At 29.9% G+C, this 22,973-nt stretch overlaps 2 protein-coding genes and 1 pseudogene across 2 annotated transcripts; all 3 read left to right on the top strand.

Moving 5' to 3' along the window:
- The first annotated feature begins 4,734 nt into the window (after positions 1–4,734).
- On the top strand, positions 4,735–5,376 carry LOC126551650 (uncharacterized). Its single transcript, XM_050205567.1, has one exon. The coding sequence runs from the start codon at positions 4,735–4,737 to the stop codon at positions 5,374–5,376; it is 642 nt and encodes a 213-aa protein (XP_050061524.1).
- Positions 5,377–8,592: 3,216 nt separating this feature from the next.
- LOC126551651 (zinc finger MYM-type protein 1-like) lies at positions 8,593–10,011 on the top strand. The gene is made up of 2 exons (XM_050205568.1): positions 8,593–9,628; positions 9,722–10,011. The coding sequence occupies exons 1-2, from the start codon at positions 8,593–8,595 to the stop codon at positions 10,009–10,011; spliced, it is 1,326 nt and encodes a 441-aa protein (XP_050061525.1).
- A 10,259-nt stretch (positions 10,012–20,270) lies between these two features.
- Positions 20,271–20,966, top strand: LOC114122550 (uncharacterized; annotated as a pseudogene).
- Positions 20,967–22,973: the final 2,007 nt, after the last annotated feature.

Here is a 22,973-nt window from a genome sequence, read left to right on the forward strand (position 1 = left end):
TATTTTTTTTACCTTGAAAATTGCATTGAACAATTAAAGATTTTTTGATATTTTCGAATTTGAATGATTGACGATTGGAAGTTAGCAAATTTTTGTAAGCTGAAAACGAATTTCAACGTCAACTGACGTTATTGGACAATTTTTCATGTGTGCAATCATTTAAATTCCAATCTTCGGGTAATCCATCTGTATCTTCTTTTCCATTTAGCATCTCTGATATTTTTAAAACTGTTTGATAGCCTTTATTTTTTGATTAGACAGACTCAATTTTACTTTTTATTTTTTCCCCGTGTCTCCTTTAATTTTAATTAATTTTTCTTTTGCTTCTTCGACAATAGAAATAGAATCTGCCAGTGCAATTCCTTGTGTTTCAAGTTTTGTAATTAAATCAGGTAAAAAAATAAAAATTTAATAAAAAATTTAATATTTTGATCAGAGAGATATTTTTTTGAAATTTTTATTGACACTGCATCACTGTCATCAAAAGAATTAATAATTAATTTTATTTGCTCAAAATTTTCACAGTAGTAATTTGCTGCCTTTATCCAAGTACCCCATCTTCTTAAAATTGGTTCTGGTGGTAATGATAGAGATTGGGCTATTAATTTAAAATATTGAATACGAAAAGGTGCTTTACGGAACACTTTTTTCACATTTGCAATAAGTTTGTCAACTTTTGGATATTCTGTTTGTACAGTTTCCGCGATCCTGTGAAGTACATAGGCCAAAGAAGTAATGTGTATAGTTTTTGAATAAAATAATTTAATGGCTTCTCCAGCTTTAACCATATAGGGGGCAGCGTCACTAAGAAACAATAATACTTTATTGTGTTGAATACCGTTAGGCCAAAGTAAGTTCATTGATCTATCAAATAATTTACAAATTGTGGAATGATTACATTTTTCTAGCTCCTCAGAATTTAAAAGAAAAATCATACTACGTTCAGTTTCATTTATAATACCAATAACAACATTTGCTATATATCTGCCTGCAACATCGGTTGTCTCATTAATTACTACCCAAATACATTTATTTTGAACAAAATCTCTAATTTTTTGTACTGTATTTTCATAAATGTCATTCACATAACCTTTTCTTAACGTTGTTTCAGAAGGAATATCTTTACCAGTATACATCGATAAAAATTCTTTAAAATATGGATTGGATAATTTATTTAAAGGTATATTGGCTGACAACAAAGCCTTACACAGATCATGATAAGATATAGATTTTTTTTGTATTTTCCGTTATAAATTGTTGGCTAAGTATTTTACTTGTACTTGGGCAATTTTCGACGCGTTTAGCTGCCCGCTTATGTTTTTCCGTTCTAAGATGTTGAGTGACAATAAACCTTTTATCCACGCTCACTTTTGTTTCACAAAAGTTACAAAACAACACATTTTGGTCTGCTGAAAAAACATCTGATCCAAATTCTGCAATATATTTTTTAACTAAAATACTTGTTGTTTGTTTAGGCATTTTTGTTACGAAACGAAATTAAATTAAAAATTTAATGCAATTTGAAATAAAAATAAAAATAAAATTTTGATTAATGATCGCGTACACTGCAAGACCACTAGACACTAGACTGATGTGTGGACAGTATAGCTAGCATAGTAATGGCAAGCTATTTAGGAAACTATTTTTTAAAAAAAAAACCAGAATGTTCTCTTCAAATTTCTTATCTTATTTGACATTTGTCGATAATCATTATTTCGATATTGTACAGAAAACTGTTTCCGTTAGGTAGCCCGTTTCACATGGACGCGTATCGTACACTATGCAAATAGTTCCCCACCCGGGTGCGATTTTAAATCGACTCGAATTTTATTCGCTAGAACACAAAGCTTACGTATACTCTATTAAAAAAAGGGCACGATCATTTCGGCCGACTGGTTTTTGTCGGTCGTTGCGCATCTCCCACCAACGACCCGTAAATGGGCGGTCACTAATGCCTGATCCAGAGTGCGTGCGTTCACGTGTACTACTGTGCATGGTTCTGCGAGTGCGTGTGTCGTGCGTAAGTGTGTGGCGCCTATGCGTGCGTGCGTCATTAGTAAAGCGTTACTATATCGTTAAAAAACCAAGAGAAAAAAGTCACCCTTATTTATTTAATTATTTATTCCATGGTTTTTTCGTAATTACAATACATATAGGAGCCAGGTGCAGAGCACATGGAAATTACGCTTTGTGAGCTGTGTAACCTCTACGGAGTACGACCTATTTTTCTACCTCTACGACTGTGCACAATATTTTGTTTTTTTCTTTCATTTTTTTTTTTAAGCTATGGAAAACGTTCAATCTCCAAAAAAATGAATCCTCAAGGAAAGGTAAATATTCATTATTCAATTATTATTTAATAATATTATTTAGATGGTGATGTATTGCGAGTTGGACGCATTAGTCGAATAATAAAATATTTGATTGATTATTTGAATAAAAGTTATTCTTTATTAATTTATTTTTCATTTGATTATTCTAGATTATTTTAATTTATCATTTTAATTTTGACAATTGTTTTTTATTCATTATTTTACAAGTTATTCTAGATTTTTTTTCATCTTTTGGTTATTCATTATTCAATTATTCGTTATTCATTATAGTGTAGAGTACGGATTTGTTATGAATATTTTTATTTTTATCATAATTTTGTTACACAAAAATTAGATATTAAGTACACTTATTACCCATTACCCTTATAATATTTTTCAATTCTGTTTGCGGGACTAATCTACACACGTAGATCATATAAACCACCTTTTTCACCAACCATTCGAAATGATTTCCTAGCTGACAAATCATCATCGTTCAGAATCGTTTTTCGTATACAATGATACCTATCATTGGATTCAAATTTAACACTCCTATAATATATAATAGTGATCCACACGGCACCTAATATACAGCAGAGCGATACCCACTTAACCGCTTTTTTTAACATGTATTTCGCGCATGTGCAATAAAACTTTAATTTTTTTAACGGCAACTTTTTTTAAATATCATTTTCGGATTGATCGATTTTTTTCAAAGCGATTTTGAAGTATGAATTTGTATTATAGACTCAAAATTGGCTAAATCAGAGGTAAAAGAATAATAAAAAATCTTATTAAATTTGAATATTTTTATTTTTAATTGTACGTACCCATTGTTCATCCCTTTCAAAACAACTTCCAAAAAAAAAAAATCTTTTAAACTGAAGGTTTTATTACAAAAAAACCTCAAAAACCGTTCCTATTCGCCTCATTTTACGGTATTATTTCTTTATTAACACTGTGATGTAATCAAAATTATTATTATTATTATTTTCTTTCCATCAGAATAAGAATTATGAATTTATTAAAATAATAATGATTAATAATTTATTGAATTTGAAATGATGTAATTTATGTAAATTAAATTGCAAATATAAATACATAGTATTGTTCAATAAAATAAAATAAAAATTTAGAATGTTGTTTCCTAAAAATACATGTTTAAATTATGTTATTTAATAATGTGTAACAATAAAATAAAATAATAATTCATAAATAGTAAATAATTTATTACTTTAATAATAATAATTTTGATTAGGTACATTTAGGTGTTTTTATTTAATATTTTGACTCATGTTAAACTATTTACATGCATATGAAAATTTCGATTTTATTAGTTTTTCTTTAATTCATGTCGATAAATTTCCATTATATTTTATTTTATTATTTCCTATAGGTACTTGATAACATATTAAAAATATACATGTATATATGTTCGATTTTTTTTATAAGTATTTAAATTTCAAATTTTGACAAAATGTATTAAATTGGAAATCAATAAAATCTAAAAAATATATAGGTAAACACATTTTTAAAATTAAATAACCAATGAAAATAACGATTTTAGCTATATTTTTGTAATTTAAAAATATTATTCGTTGGTACTTGAAACTTCTAAAGTATATCATTATATATAAATATGATAATATGCAAATAATATTAATTTAACCTATTTTTTTAATATTTCAGTTTGTGTCATCTGGCCAAAGGACAATTATTATAAATGCATATAAACACTATATGGCTCAAAATCCCAACGCTAAAATGGTTCATCTGAAAAAAGTGTTATCAGAACAACTAGGAATTGGAATTGGAACTATTTATCAAACGATCTTGGAGTACAAACGGTCCAAAACAATTTCATCTCCTAACAGAACCAAAATGTTTAAAAATGTGAAAAATAAGGTAGATGATTTTGATAAATATGCAATAAGACGGAAGATACATACATTTTGGTCTGACCGTGAGTTACCGACGTTAGACAAAATACTCCAAGTTGTTAACGAAGATGATGGCTTACCCGATTTCTCTCGTACCTCACTATATAGACTATTAAAATCTATGGAGTTTGTGTACGTGAAACAAGGTCGTAATAGCGCTTTAATAGAGAAAACTGAAATCGTTGATTGGCGAAGGCGATATTTAAGGGCAATACGGCGATATCGAGAAGAGGGTCAGCCAATATATTATTTGGACGAAACTTGGGTCAATGCTGGTGACGTTCCATATAAAATTTGGTGTGATAAATTGGTCAGATCAGCGAGAGACGCGACTTCAAAGGGCCTTACAACCGGTGCAGTAAAACCTAGTGGAAAGGGGAAACGTCTTATTGTTTGCTATATAGGTTCCGAAGATGGATTCGTCTCTGACAGTTTATTATGCTTTGAGTCTAAAAAAAAACACTCACGACTATCACGATGAAATGAATGGTGAATGTTTTCGTGAATGGTTGGAAAGTGTTTTGCCTAGACTTAAAAATAACGCTGTTATTCTTATGGATAACGCCCCTTATCACTCCGTAAAACAAGAGAAGTGCCCAAATGTAAATACAAGAAAAGCCGATATTATTGCGTGGCTTGAGAGCAAAGGAGAGGTTGTTGATACGTCTATGGTTATTCGAGAACTAATTTCGATTGTCAATAGACTTAAGCCAATGTACAACAAATACGTCATAGATGAAATGGTCAAGACACATAATGAAGATATACTTCGATTACCACCATATCATTGCGAGCTCAATCCGATTGAGCTCGCCTGGTCCAGTATAAAAACCTATGTGAGAAAGAATAATTCCACTTTCAAGTTGCCTGATGTCAATCGATTATTAATCGAAGGCATCCAGAGGGTAGATTCTGAGATGTGGAAAAATTTTATTAAACATGTAGTTGACGAGGAAGATAAATTATGGAACATGGACATCGTTGTTGATGAGTTGACGGCTGAACAAGAACCATGTGTTTTAAATCTGGCCCCCGATGACTCGGACTCGGACTCAGAATCGGACTCAGACTCAGAATCGGACTTGGACTCAGATAACGACGTCAGACCTCTTTCAGACGTGTAAATTCATTTGTAAACTATGTATAATTATTTTTGATTATGATTTGTGTAATTGTATTATTATTTTTAATATTATATTTGTATTATTGTTTTTGACTGATTATTTTTCACTATTATAAATATTATTGTTTTTGACTGATTATTGTAATAAATTGTATTATTAATTATTTAACTATTACCTACATTATAATTGTGTTATAATGATTTTCTATTATTCTTAATAATTTGTCTAAATAATGGGTGTTAGGATTTAACGAAAATTGTTCTCTAACAAAAATTGCGTAATGATACACAACACCAATTCACCACAATCGCAGTATAGCGCATTACTAATTAGTAATTACTAAAGCCTCCGCGCGTTTCGGTAATCGTAAAAGCTCGTGAACGTCTTCGGGAAACATCGGCTAGCAAGATGGGGGAAATTTGGCCTTGCACTGCCGCAGCCGTCAGTCGTATGCGCAAAAGTGACCGTTCTCTTTTGGAACAGAGTGTAGCGACGTATCGTACACGTGCGTTTTTGGTTTACATTGATCAAGTTCATACACGCCATATCGGCGAGCAAATCGCGCCACTGTCGGAGTGGTGCGTATGAACTTAACTAATGTAAACTAAAAACGTGCGCGTACGATAATTATTTTATAAAATGTTTTATCTCTTTTAAAATATAGCATATTATATGCACAAAAAAATGATAATTGTCAAAATATGCATTTTTTTAAAAAAATCGCAATATATGCTAAAATATGCAATTTTTTTTTGGTGTTTTTATATTTATTTAGAACTTGAAACAAATGTCTATCTTACTTAGCAACTTATTGAACTATTTAATAAAAATATGCAAATTCAATAAGTCCCGAGCCCTAGTTATAATATCACACGACATACAGTGTTGAAAATATTTTAATTACGATCGCGTACACAACATTTTTTTAAGATATCTACCAAAACGTCAATGGAACTAAATAATAAGTCGAAAATTTAAAACTGACAACATGAGTCGGCCATTTCAACTCAAATTGCATTTGCAATGAAATAAAATTATACACCTAATAATATATAGATTAAAATAAAATAGGGTTGTACATTTAATATGGTTTATTTATTTATACATTTAGTATTTATTGGTTGTCTATACTTGTATTATTATGCTATGTTTGGTTTATGATCGTAATGATCGTATTATAAATAGAAAAATATAATGAATATCTATTATTGTCTTGCGTTTATCATTTACCACATTGAATAGTTCTTCCAAACACCACTGCACAGGCCATAGTCAAACTCATAAATAATATTATTACGTATGTACTGCCGTACAGGGATTGAATTGGAAAATTATAATAATGAATAAAAATAGTTTCTAATAAATGCATTGAATTAATGCCATTGATATAGTATTATAGTTTAATTCAGTTCGGTCTTTCTTAAAGAAATATCGGTAAATTTGAAATAATAAATAATTCATAGTCAAGGTGACCAGTTTCAGATTGTTTCTTCAATAAATGTTCTTTAATCATTATTATAATATTAAGTAGGTACCCAAACGTCCCAAACTAATATTTAATATGTAATAAAATTGTAAAACTATAGGTTACCTAATCCAGAGATGTATTTCAAGTTTTTTTGGCCCAGGGCTAATAATTAATCTGCAATATCAGACATCAGTCTATATATCAGTATATCAGTAAACGTATATATTATAATTTATAAAGAAAAATTGCTTAGATGAAACAGTCAATTAGAGTATATTATATAATTGTTATCATTGTTATCTAATTATATCTCAAATTTGTAATATTTGGTTGACTCTTAAAATATAATCTATTTTCATGTTTTTTTTTTTAGATTGTTGACACAAATTTTTGCACAAATGGCATACATTTAATGTTTGTCAATTAACCACCCTCTCACATTTATCCACTAGGTATTCCACCATAGGCGCCGACTCCACGGGGGCAAAGGGGGCGATCGCCCCCGTGCATTGATTTAACGGGGACAAAAGTATTATTTCGCCCCCGTTGTGTACAATAATAATTATTTGGTTAAAATACCAGATTATGACATGAAAATATTCATTAGAACATCGACGATTGTATAATTATATAAAACTTAAATATGATCATCGATAATAATTATAAATACTAAAATACTATAGATCGCTCACTACTACCTATTTGGTTTTATATTTGGTCTAAAAATACATCTGTAATTTCAATTATTCCCGAAATGTATAAACAGAACTGATTTTATTACTTTTATAGTATAATACTATTAATACTAGGTATTTAAAAATAAAACATGCATGATATTATCGTATATCATTAATTTACATTTAATCTAAAAGTTTTCAATTCAAATAATATTATTTATAAATTATAAGCAACTATATTTATAGTTTTTACAATGATATACATGTATGTATGCACCAACTAGTCGACACGTAGTCGACTAGATAGAAATTTATTGTGGCGACACAGTAACGCAACGGCAAATAGACCGCGGTTATATACGTGTTAACTTAGTGATCCATAGTATTTCCTTTTTTGTATTGATTATTCTAGAGTATAATACCAATACCTATTTAATTATTGTTAGTTATTACTGTTCTTACGAAGTGTACTATTCGAAGATTATAACAATAAGCCATTAAGGTAAGTTTATTATAAATCATATTAGAACAAATGCAATTTAGCGCCTACGCCGTTTTTCCACATTTTTACGTACGCGCCTATCTAGTTTTTGTTAAAAATAGTTATGACAAAATCAGATTTTAAAATAAATTTTAATATTTAATTTTTTAATCATAACTTTTTAAAACTTTTGTAGGGCATTACAATTTTACAAATAATAATAAAAGTAATTCTTCAACAAATAACAATCATGTCTATGTGGAAATATATACAAAAAAAAAATATCGAACATGACTCAAACTTAATTAACAACCAAATTAATTCTAATAGTAGTTCAACTTCAAGCGTTAATGTAAATTATGACAATCAAATTAATTCTGAAAATAATTTATCTACATCGACTACATCAGATTTTTCAAAACAAAAAAAAGAACATTTTTAACATCTTGGTTAAACAAATATGACTGGTTAGAATATGATCAAATTAATGATAAAGCTTTTTACAAATTATGTAAATCTATGAGTAGTAATAGCAATAATAATGTTTCTGTATTTATCTCAGAGGGCTTTAATAATTGGAAAGGTTTAATATGCATGAACGTTCAGAATTGCACAAAACAAATATTGTTAAAAGTTCTTTTATTAAAACAAATGCTAATGTATATGCTCAAATTTCGGGTAGTCATAAAAAATCTATGGAAGAATCAAGATTTGCTTTTGATAAAATATTATCTTCAATAGTGTTTTTGGCAAAACAAGGCGTAGCAATAAGAGGGCATACTGATGAATCTGCAAATTTCAATCAGTTATTAAAACTTCGATCAGAAGATTCGACTGAATTAAAAAACTGGTTAGGTAGAACTACTTATAAATGGATTTCCCACGATATAACAAATGAAATTCTTAGTATACTTTCAAGAGAAGTCATTAGAAACAGTATTAAAAAAATTAAAGAGAATACATTTTATGCTATTTTATTAGACGAAACTAGTGATATTACAGTGAAAGAACAAATTTCATTTTGTTTAAGAACAGTGGACAAAGAATCATTTGAAATTGAAGAATATTTTATAGGATTTTATGAAACACCCAAAACTGATTCTAATACTCTTTTCAATATTTTAAAAGATATTCTGTGTAGATTAGAATTGAATATTCATAATATTAGAGGACAATGTTTTGATGGTGCTAGCAATGTTTCTGGAGTTCACAAAGGATTACAAGCTAGAACTAAAGAAATTGAACCTAGAGCATTGTTTGTTCATTGTCAAGCTCATTCTTTAAATCTTGTTACCCAAGATAGTATGCGAAATGTAGAAAAAGCCAGAGATATACTAAATTTTATAAGAGAATTAATTACATTTATCAAACAATCACCCAAGAGGCTATCTTGGTTTAAAATGTTACAAATAGAAGAGAACGAGACTGCTCTAAGACCATTTTGTCCAACCAGGTGGACGTTACGATATTCTTCTTTATTATCTGTTATGGATAACTATAATGAACTAATGACATTTTTGTCGGATTTTTCAAAAACAGAAAAGAACGATGCAGGATCTAAAGCAAAAGGATTTTTAAAACAATTAAAATCTTCAGATACTTACATAATGCTTAAAATAGTAATTAGTATTTTTAAACATGTGGAAACTACAAATACAATATTACAAAGTAAATCTTTATATTTTAAACTTTCCGTACAAATTTTGAACACTTTGGAAGATACTATTTCAAGTATGAGAGATACATTCAATATTTTATGGAAATCTACAAAAAACGAATGGTCAGATTTAAAATTAGATCCACCAAAAGAATCTAGAAAACGAAAAATGCCTCTTAAATATGATGACAGTACTACCGAGTCCTTTTTATTTACACCTGAAAGTAAATATAATAAAATATATAAAGAAATTATTGATCATATACTATCTGGTTTACAATTAAGATTTAATTCTGAAGTAAAGCCAGGTTCACACTACACTGTATCGTATTTAGATCTTCGCTATTTTTAAACGATATCATGAACGTTATATTGGGAATAATAGAAAAACGTACCGTCTACCCTCAGAAATATTGCCAGTGAGTTCTACTCAGACTGCATTTTGTCTATGTCGTACGTGTCGTATTCACGAGTACGAATAAATGAGTTAAGCCACACTGACCATACTATAAGTAGGTACCTATCTATTTACGAAGGACGGGTAAAACCATGGTGTGTTGATACACCCTGCTAAAAACATAAGTATACGTTTTTGACGAATAACGATATTATGATGGTCAAACCCATCTGTTTTTAATCCGTATTAAATTAATATCAGATAATTTATTTTTGAACAACTAGACGCTATCTACCGATTATCATTGACTAACCATAATTTATTGTTTACACTATTATCTAATAAAAACCAAAATATAATGATAAATAAATACACGAGATGGCTCACATGGGCAACCTAACATAAGATGAAGATTCTGTGTTAATCTACTATGGCATACTTTTTTTAAATCGAAGTGACAAATTTTAGAATATAATAGCAAGACACGTATAAAACATTTTAACATCATAAAACAATAGTATTTACTATCCAAACTCACGCAAATAAAAGTAAAAAAAAGACTAGTCTACAACGAGAATAGAACAAATGACAATATAACAAACCACGATTTAGTAAGTGGTCATTATATGTGAGTAAGTATATTACAACCAATCTTACTCTCTTTCCAATTCACCATTGGATAATTTTTGGAAGCCACCAAATTATGGTGGCTCATAAAAGAAAAGATCAGTAAAGTATAGTATCGTAGTACCACAGTTTTATATAGATGGTCCCCTCTCCCCTGGGACGGTCGGAAATTCAAAAACCGCGAATGGATCGTCGTACCGCGGCCGTGCACTCTTGGTACCCTGGAATGGTTTCCGGGCTATTATAATTTCCATGTCGTCTATTTATAGCTATGTGAATTATAAATCTGTTCTATCACCTAGTGAGTTCATATTTGTAGTTTATTTTTTGCATATTTTTGCATATTTTGGTATTTATATTTTTTTCCGTACAAAATAAATTACATAGGTAATGAAATTGGTGAAGTGGATATAGCAATAAATCAAAGATTAACTAATGTTTTGCAAAACAATGTGGGATACCTGAAAATTTTATTGGTAATGACTGTGATGTTGCACAGATATAATTTAATTTAATAGATGAATTAGTTTTTTTATAGTTAATATTAAATAGTATAATAAACAATAATATAAAAAATTTTCTGAATATTTTGTTATATTCTCGTTTTTTTTTGTGCACATTTGTATGCATACTTTGCCAATTTTACCTCCTTAAACTTCCCATCCATAGTTGTTACTATGTTTAAGGTGATTTTCATGGCGCCATCTTGTGGTTAACGGCCATATAGATGGCATGCGCCCGGATTATAATAAAAAGCAACCGTGCTTACAAGGTTTCTTATCACTAGATTTTGGTACCCCAACTTCACCCCCGTAATTAATAAAGTCTCAATAAAGTTATTGCTTAGACCATATTACAATTAATTGTCAAACAGTGAAAAATAATTGCTAATTGTTATTGTGTTTTATAAAAGTTTATAGTGAATAAAATAATAATAATAATAATAATAAGTTTATTTTAAATAACTAAAAAGGGAAATGCTAGAACACAGAATACAAAAACTAAATACTAAAAAACAGTTAAAAAACACAAAAAAGGATAAATATATTAGAGTATGTAGATGAGTTTCACTTGTCCAATCTGCTAAGTCATTAAAACACTTAATTCAGTTATTAGATTCTGAACTGAGAAAAATATATTTTGATTTTTTTACATACCTACTATATATTTAACTTTCATCCATTTACTTTGTTTACTGTAGTTTTATTTTTTTTAAGACTTACCACTGAAGTTAAAATTAAATATGACTGTTGCCACGGCGCATTGTTATCGCAATTATGCGATATGCACAACAATACGGCGGCGATTAGTCTGTATCTCTCTCCCTTTTCTTCGTCCCCAACCATTACTCGTTAGGTATCTATATTATATTGTTACGTAAATTAACTTATCATTAGTGTTATCGTTGTCACTTGTCGTAATATTTGGTTTGTTTTAATATCATGTGTTCAATGTTTTATTGTGATTATGCGGCCAACGCCCTTTTGTTATCAATTTTGTTTTGTATATATATATATATGCCCGATATACAATACGTGATAGTTTTTTTTGAATAAGTATCGTTAATATTTTTTTATATGTATGTTCATGGTTAATTGTGCTATTGAAGCAAAACGAAATTGTAACTGCGGCATATATTACTATTTTTGTATCGGCCAAGTCATTGCGACAAGAAACGGTCATTTGTTATAATAATAAATTATACACCTTGCCACCATTCACGAGAGTTTGTTTTGTTTGTCTGTTTGTATTATTACCGTGTATTGGTCTACACCAACTCGTCATTGACACTTGAGACAACGTTGGCCGATACTAGTGAATTGCCCGAGATTGGGATTGGTACCACATTGAGTGCGTAAGACCGCCAGCGCCCACCTGGGTGTGTGAGAGGCCGCCAAGGTCTTCAAGTCTGTCCGCTGTCGGTGGTCTCGTGAAGTCATCATCCACATCGCTCATCATCATCGTAATTTTAAGTTCAGATATTAAGTATTGCCCGAGCTGTGTGAGCTCGGTGGTCATAGTACCAAACCGATTCCGACCACCGAGACATCCCACCCATTATAAATAAACTCATCTTCCTCATTCCCGTGTATAAATTAAACTTCCTTGGTCCCTTAATTGTAAGTTTTTTTGGTTTCTTCCTATCTACGTCGTCGTCGTTATTGTGTCTTGTGTTGCCTACCCCGTCAGTCTCAGGAGTCGACCATTTGGATGCCTATGTCAAACATACCAGGCGTCATCGCCACATCGTAGCAAGCCCATAGGGCAACAATGACAATTATTTCAATGACTTTAGATAAGTATTTATCTCCTCTATAATGAATAATAATTAAGTACCTAGGTAATAGTTATTTAACTGGTAGTTAATAACATAGGACGTATGTAATATTTAACAGTAAGGTACAATATTAGAAATTAGGATAATATATATTACTTATGTATTACAAATAATAAAAAAATAATGGAAAATTCAACTTGGCAGTTTTATATTTTATGTAATTATAATATTTTAGAGCAAATTAATGAATGTTTTTTAAAAAAAATTTGGTTTTATTATTATTATTAAAAATATGAATACACAGACAAAAAAAAATACAGAAAAAGTAATTATAATAATTATAGTTACTTATAATTATAATTATTTAAGTATAGTAATTATAAAATATGTATACAACAACAATAAAAAATATGCTTTATAAAATTTGATGAAAATAGTAAATACATAATAGGTTGATACTAGTAATAGCAATTAATGACCTTTGGCATTTGGGACATTTTTCCTCACATTTTCGGCTAAATTTCTTTTTCTTTTTATTACATTTCTTTTGTTATTGTCTGTTTTCACTGGTCGTCCTACTAATAAACGTTTACTACTACTTGTGACACCTGGCTTTTTTCTACCTATGGTAGTAGGCTGCACATGAATAGTGGCACGAGATCGATGTCTTAGTGATATAGTACTACCAGCAGTACTCAAAAATGATTCCCAAGTAGCAATCGACCTAACTTTCTTCAAACGGTCTAAACATTTAGAGAGTATAGAAACTGAAATCTTACTTTGCAATTTTTCAAAATTTGTTTTAATTAGTTCTTGAATCTGGTTAACATATTCATCCGACTGTTGATCACCATACCAATTATTTTAACTTAACAAAATAGGTAGATAAAATATAATTGTATAAATACTGCTGGTATATATGTGTGTGTGTATTGACTTCTTACCTACAAACATATCTTGAACTTTCATTGTTTGACAATTCATTGTTCACACACCAGCTTTTATTGGTCTGTTTACCATGAATACTAATCCATTTACATATATCTTGTTCAGAAAACACATTAGAACGAAATGAATTATTATTAAATTACACTACTTTAAACATTTTAAGATACTTTTTTTTTTATGTAATGCAAGAATTTTTTAGTTAAAAAGCTTCCTACAAAAAGTCAAAACCCTTTTAAAGGTTAAAGATACCCACTCATATTCTATGGGGCCATAGATACCTAATAAATATACAATTCAATTTGATAATAAAATAGATAGGTAACAATTTATTTTTAAACATTTAATCATTTTCTCTAAAATATTATAATTTATGATAACTCTGCTAAATTGAATTTTTCATTAATTTATTGTTATTTAGAGACCTCTATAGTATAATATATTACCCTTATTTCTAAGAATAGTGTACCTAACTAACTAAATATTACCTATGTTATTAACTTTCAGTTAAATAATTATTACAATTTTAAAAATATGTTAGTAATAAATATTATTTTATTATTATTTCTTAGTTCATAACTTAGGTATGGACGAGATACCTACCTACTCATCCTAAACTGGTAATGATGGTATTTATGTATTTTAGTCTAAGGCTTATGCAGAAGTGCAGAACAGATGTTATGGAATTTATGTGCATTGTTAAATGTAACAAATTAGTGGCAAACCACCCTAAAATTAAATTTAAGGTAGGTACCTACTTAAATGTGAAGCGTGGGATACAAACATTTTTTATGGATTGAGAGAACTTATTTCACTAGGTATAATGTAAATATCTTTTTTTGTATATGTTTAACTTTTATTTTAATATCAGTTTCAGATTAATCCATACGTTTTGTGTTATTTTATAATTATTTTTTTTTGTTGATCTAAACATTTAAACATTTCAATTAATGTTTAACAATTCATTATTCACACGCTAGAATGTATTATTATTTGCTACTATGGATAATAATATAATATAGATATTAGATGAATTGAATATCATATTATATTGTTAATTATTTTTATATGAATAACAATTAATTTATTTTTCACTTAACATAATATAACTTATTTATTTACATAACTTTATTGAGTATTTAAACTTTTTTTAGTTTTTTGTACCTATGTCTCAAGTAGTCTAGAATTACAATACATATGTATTTTTATATTATGAATAATATTAATATTAGATTATTATTTCATATAATAATATATGTAATAATATGATAAGGAAATAAGATTTTTATATAGATAGTAGAAACGACCAATCAGAAGGCTAAAATGATAATCGGAGCTAAGACCGACCCCAGAATGCTAATATGCCACCCGTCCACACATATAAAATTTCTATAAGTAGTAGGTCATCATCACCACACACAACGACCCCTACTTCGAAATTTTCACGTGCGTCACTGGAATGTACACGTAACACAGAGGTAACCGAAAAGGACGCCCTGGTAATGGCGGTGCATACCTCCAACAAGGACACCGAATTAGTGGTTAAGAACCAATTACCTCGCTACAGTACACAACCGATGTCGTATAATGTTAAACGAACATGCCCCGACAAAATTCCGACCCCCACGGTCGAACTCGAATTTAGGTCAGGCTTCGTAACAGCACTACTCGACTCACAGACTATAGTATTAGTAGTATGATTTAGCCGATTCTAAAAACTCATCCTCATCCCTCATCCCGCATCCTCATCCTTCATCCCTCATCACTCATCCCGCACCCCTCATCCCTCATCCATCGCCCGCCGTTATGCACTACGTAACTGACATCAATTTTATGTTATCGCCAGTTATCATTATCACTGTTATCATTTTCTCATCACTGTTATCATTTTATTATCAACTGTTATCATATATTATTTTAATAACGTAAAGAAAAATGTACAAAAAATCTGGTGTTAGAGTTGAACCATATACTCCCATTATATTCGAAGACGTCTTTACCCACTTCGACTCTAACTCCATTGATGATAGTAATCAAAACTGTTATACTTAAGAATAAAATCTAATTTAATAGTCATTGGCAATTTTAGCATACACATCCGATCAAATGTTTTTAAGTGGTCATATTATAATAGTGATACTTAATAGGGTCTGTCGCCGCACATCAAGGTATTATAAAGAATGTAAGGTCAGGTGGGGTAACAGCAACGCCGTTTTGCAAAATCTCAGTTTAATGGAACATATATCTTACTGTATTCTTACTAGGAACATTGTTTTTTTTTTCATATATTAATGAACGTATTAGGAATTCAAATTTGTATTCAAAAAAGTGTTGTGATAATTTTTTTGGTTGAAAAATAATTATTGAATAAAAAAAAATAAAAAATGTTGCACTTTCCCTGCTACCGGGGTAAGAGCAAAATCGGTAATTTGTATACAGTTGTATACTAGCTATTCCTTAGCCGGGGCAAGTACCATAAACTAATGAAAATCTGTAAACAAATTCCGTTGAAAGAATTTAATTATTTTAATTTATCAAGATTTGACAGACCATTAGTTTTTTTTAGTGTTGATTGTTATAAGAACACGTATTAAAAGTGTAATTGTTAATTAATAACATACTTACTTAAAAATGTATAAGTATTTGAAAACATACATATTTTAGTCACAAACAATTTTTATAAAATCTTTTTAAGTATTTAACAAAAAAATAAAATAAAACATAGATCTTTTAACAATACTCAGACTATTGAGTGAGTTAATTAAATAATATAAAACAAATAAAAATATAAAATGTAAACAAATCTAATAAAATCTAAAAAAAAAAAATGTATCTCTTAATTATACTCAGACTTTTGAGTTACTTTATTAAACAATATAATATAACAAATAAAATGCAATAACATAAAAAAAAACTATGCAAGTTCTTACTTTAATTATACTCAGACTTTTGAGTTACATTATTAAATAATATATAACAAATAAAATGTAATAACATCTAAAACAAAACGATAAGTATCCCTTAAGTTTACTCAGACTTTTGAGTTAAATAGTAAATACTTAAGTACCTATTTACTTAAAACGTTAAATAATTATTTTAAGTTGAACTGACTAAATGTTACCATGAATATTAATTCACCCCCTTTCCCCTCTTTAGGTAATGGGAGACGGCAACTTATATTATCAACTAAAACATTTTTATCAATATCTTCAATAACGGGATACACAAATATTGAGCTGTTTTTAAGTTCTTTTTTTAATTTCACAAATTTAACAATTAGATTTGTTTCTGTCTTATCTTAATAATGCCAACAAAGTGTTTGATTTTTTTTCCTTTGCTTCCAACAATATACTTCACCAATATCCAGTCACCTATGTTATCTACTGTACGATGAAATAAGATTCTTCAGCCATTTCTTGTTCTTCTAGTTCTAAATCATGTAATAGGTTGCATTCATTGTCAGATAATATTAAATTCTGATCTTCATTATAGTTATCAATATTTATGTCTATTATATTTTGAATATCATCATCTATACCTCCCTCAGTACAAAGTTCTTTCTCAATTTTTTTTTTTGTAGTTTTATGTTTTGGGATGTTTTTTAAATTTGCTTTTTCTTTTAAGATTTGTACTGCCTCTTCTGAAGTAATAACAGAAGCACCACCTGTGATTTTTCGTTTTGTTTGTTTTTCAAATGTAGCTTGTTTCATTGAATTAAGTAAAAGTATTTCAAATGAATTATTGCTGGAAACAATTGAATTTTCAGCACTTAAACATTCTGTAATATCAATATTAGTGTAGCTTGTAGGCCCTTCTGCTACATCAGTAGTTATATAACTTGTAGAAGGCTCTTTTGCTGTAGTTGTATAACTTGTAGAAAGCTCTTCTGCAGTATCGATATTAACTGATGTAGTTGTATAACTAGTAGAAGGCTCTTCTGCTGTAGTTGTATAACTAGTAGAAGACAAGTCATATAATAGTATGTCTGATTGGCAATTTTGATCATATCTGGAAAGCTTCAGAGCGTCAAATTTTGAACGTTCTACAACAGTACGATTAAATGGATATATCCCAGATTTTCTAAATCCATTTTTTATAATTTGTGGATCAAGCTTTGTCCAAATATTACAAATTATTTTAGAAAGCTCTGACTTAGGCAATTTTTGTCCCTGGTGATTTCTACACCAAGAGCATAATATTTTATCCCATTCATTTTTTATAGATTTAAAAACAGATAGGTCTAACGGCTGTAACAAATGGCTTGAATGTGGTGGAAGTAGCATTATTGTTACATTATTTTTTATAGCAGTATCTATTAGTTTCAAATCCACATGTGATGAATGCCCATCATAAATTAAAAGAACAGGATTTTCTGGAGTAGGATTTGTACTTTTAATGAAGCTTTTTTCAAAATAATTATAAAAAACTTCTTTTTCCATCCACCCATTTGTGGTAGCTGCATATGTAGTACCAGGAAAGAAAGATGTTTCTCCTACCCATTTATCCCATACACTTTTTCCTTTAAATATAATAAGTGGTGGACCTTTTTGACCACTCGCACTACATGCCATTAGCACTGAAGTGTTATCTCTACCTAAGCCATGAGTAGTACGTGTAGTAGATATCCCTATCCCACCAACAATTTTAGTTTTTGATGGGTCATGACAAAAAGACATTTCATTCAAGTTCCATACACTATCCGGTCTGTGTATAAGATTTAATTCAACTAATGTTTTCCATAGTAAATCAAAATACCCATAAATTAAGAATGGATCACATGCTTTTTTTCTTGTATGTTCAACAATTTGATGCTTTTTGATACTAAGTTGTTGCCTTTTAGAAAACCCAAGCCACCAATCCTCATCAGGATATCCATTACGAAAAGGAGTTTTAATATTACAACTAGTTACATAATTTCCTACTAAATTCAATACCTCTTTGCGACTCAGTCCATAACCGTTCACTTTTAGTTTTACTTTTAGTAAATCAGCTAACTTGGATTCTGTAGCAGTTCCCAATGCTGTTGGACGCCCCATTAATTCTGACTTTATACCACGTCTTCCCTTAATATGATCATACAGGGTAGGTCGAGAAATTGAATATTTTTCGGATGCAGCATTTACTGTGATTGATCCACTCATTATCTGCTCGACCGCATACAATAAATTTTCTTTTGAATAAGTAGCTGCTCTATCACTTTTTCGTACGTAGTTTCGAACCATTTTTTCATTTAAAACCTAAATAATTAAAAAAACCACATTGAATTCAAAATAAATATGAACGGGTCAAGTGCGACAATACATGTCGCATTTTCCCTATTAATCATGTCGCACATTCCCCGTGTGTAATTTTGTACGTGGGAAGTGCACAATCGGCTAATACTCAATTGTATCAAATGATTAGCATAATTTGTGTATAAAATAATGTTACAAACATAAAATAACATTTACTTACCTAATTTTAAATAATTCTGAGCAGTTTTGGTGGTGTAACTAGTCCGCTGAATTGTCGTCGATTAAAAAAAATACAAGTAAATAACTGATTACCTCTTCGGATAGTGATAACCGCTGTGTTTGATATCTTACAGTGTACCCAACATAACACAACATTCAATTATTTCTAAACTCCGTAGTTTTCATGAAATAAACTTTAAAATTGAAATATTATATTTTTTATAACCGAATTAGGCACTAACCCCGTTAGGCTCTTACCCCACCTCACCTTATACACATCCTGTAGGCATCTAATTAAATGTATAGAATTTATTGATACTTGGTCATATTAGCTAAAATTCTATTTAATAGCCATTTAAAAGGAATTTACAACAGACACAATCGCTATCACAATCAGGTATATTGATACTTAATAGGGTCTGCCGCCACCATACAATGCACATCCGGACATCGAATCGTCCTTTTAATAAATTGTAAAGAATGTATTGATAGTAGACACATTAGCACTGATATTCATAAACGCTATGTCCTAGCCAGGATGTCGTATAGTACTTTCAAATAAATCGAATAAATGCCTTCAAATTCGCACCACCTGCTTAATGTATTCACTAATAGCTCTGATTATATTCTGATAGTTTCCTGTCATTAGGATATTTATTCAATTAACAAATAGCCTAAGGATTTCGCAGACTCTTAATAATGTTTTAATAGTATAACCAGTAGTTCTTTTGTGATTATCGCTTATATATCACTGAGTATAGCTGAATCGGTTTAGTTTGCTCCGACACATTTAACGATCTCGTTCGCTCGCTCTGATTTTAACAAATTTCCAGTGTTGTAAAATTTTTACAAGTGTTTAAACATTTTGTCATTTTTCTTTTCGTTTTCATTTTAAAAATATAATTTTAAACATGGCTAGCTCTATCGCCAACAACGCTGCGCTATACAAAAAGAAGACATTCATTTATATTCCACCTACACCACCTGCAGAATTAATCGATTCAACCAACTACACTCTAAATTTTGACGGTCGTAAATTTGTGAACATAGGGCTTGATCCTGCAAATGAATTTAACACCGCAGTTCATATAATCACTCCGTCGAGATATGTAAATATATCACCAGAATTTTTACGGCGTTTATTCGCGCTAATGGCAAATTTACTCACGTTCATATTGGAACAACCTCAAAAATATAAAAGGACATTGTTTCTTGAGACTAGTATTAACAAATTATCAAGTATGGTGTATAATGGAGAAAACACGCTTTTTATCGAGACATAAACACAGGACGGTTGTAGGATTTTACTAAATCGTTTGGATTTGTTGCGATTACAGGATTTAGAATGGTCAATTCATGAAACTGTAGTACGTAAAACTAATATCATACGACTAACTGTTATAAGACAATTTGAGTTGATTGGAAATTATATTGACGGAGCATTTACAAAAGTGGAAACGCCACCGAAAACCAATGAAGAAATGATAATTTTTATTAAAAATCTGAAAGATGAAATTATCGAGGACATGAGAGGACATTTAAGTTATGTGAGCCAGTTGAAAATGCTCACCACAACACAATTAGTCGATCGTTGGGCCCAACGATGAATCGCTGAAAAGACACCAGAGGTAATTAAATGTTAATATTCTATAAAATAGTTATTTAATTTTTATTATTTTTAGTTATTTGTTGACCCCATTTCATCATTGTCACCATCATCTCCGTCCATTATTATGACTCCGAAAAAATATTCATCACCGTCTCCTCAATATACCGATGACAACGACGCGCAGCAGGCCCCACGACAGTCATTCTCACCGTCTTTTTTCGATGATGAATGTTCACAAATAAACCTTACTCAAGCAACATGGGCACCAGTGAACCAAGCTTTAAGTATTATATAATCATTTTTATATGAAATATATTTATTGACAACTTAATATTTTGTATAGTCAAATGATGAAGACGATAAGCCATTACATTTCAACCAACGACCAAAGCAAAAGAACAAGAGTTCAGTGAAATTGAAGACGAAACACTGTGAAAGCTAATTTGTATTAATATTTGCAAAAAAAAAAAAAAAATCAAGCGTGATACTAAACAATTTTTTTTTTTATTATTTATTAATATTAAGGTTTACAAAAATAAAATAATAATTACAAGGTATATACATGTATAAGAAAAAAAAATCAAGGTAAAACATATTTTAAAATTTTCTAATATCACCGCTAAATAGATTATAAGTTATAATTTGATCATGTAGTATTAAACAATAAGCAACAGTCTTCTCAGAAATAACTGTATCCGTTTCAAATTCTATTCGTAGGTCGATGATTTAACGTTATCATTCTGATGCGAAAAATCGACAACGACGATTGGAACATATGTTTGAAAAACATTTTTTGATAACAATGGTTCACAATAATCTCTCTTGTAGTATGATTTTTGAAAGTCATTATAAGCCTTATACAGTAAGCTGGTGGTATTTTTTTTAAAATCGGCTTGAAAGTCTTCATATGGAAACACTTCAGAATTTAAGTGTACCTTAAGATTTTTTAGTTGGCAGTGATCGAAGCGCCCAGCGTCGAATTCTATATTTTTTTTTCGATCTGTTTGTAATCCAAACAAAATAAATCTAGGTTTTTTAAGCAAGCTGCTAGACTTTATCGTCCACGAATGTGAAGTATTTCTAGGGAGTACTGGATATTCGCATAGATCCCAGGTTCTGAACGCACATGACAAGGTTTTGCGCGAATCCAATACTTTCAGCAGTTTTAATTTTTCTTTATCGATGACTTTGATTATAGGCGTCTTCCACGCCACCTTAGTCAGTTCAATAGTAATTTTTTTATTTTTCTCAACGTGATCGGTGGTTCCGGCACCCACAACACGTATTGCATCCAAATCAGTAGACGAGCGATTTAAAATCAGTTGTTGATAGCAATTAAGTAATATTTTTTTATAATCTTCACAAAATCCGAATAAATGTTTTAGAGAGATGCATCCGGTAAATACATTGTCGGTCATAAAATTTTATTATCTTCACCGTCCATTTTTGAATCCCAAGCACAGTTGTCTAATGTATTCAAGTAATTTGGTGTATATGAACAATATACTTTCAAGCAAGACGACACTCCGGGTGTTTTCAATTTTTGTATTTCTATTCCGTTTATTTCATATCGCATCTCGGAGAATAAAAATGCCAATCCATTATTTGAAAAACGTACGTCTCCAACAGTATCGGAAGGTTTTTGTACATTCTCTTCAATGTAAATAAAACTCTCACACGGTAAAGTGCAAGAATCCATATTCTGGATATTTATTCTAATTTCATCGTTTTATGAAAAAGACGTGTTTGAATATGGTGTAAAGACTGTAAACGAATGATATTGCATTTGTATTATTTTACAATCATCGACATAGTCGGCAGTTACGTCTAAATATGAGTCATCCATCATTGTAACGAACGAAGAAAATTTTAATTATTTTTCGTGAGTTTGATTTTGTTTATTATCTTCTTCACTGGCGGCTTAGATGTAGGTTTCTTCACTGTCGGTACTACACTAACAGGTTTTTTGATGGCAGCTGGATTTATATTAAATTTGAGCGCCATA

The sequence above is a fragment of the Aphis gossypii genome, chromosome X (genome assembly GCF_020184175.1).
Source record: "Aphis gossypii isolate Hap1 chromosome X, ASM2018417v2, whole genome shotgun sequence".
In the NCBI taxonomy this organism is placed as follows: Eukaryota; Metazoa; Arthropoda; class Insecta; order Hemiptera; family Aphididae; genus Aphis; species Aphis gossypii.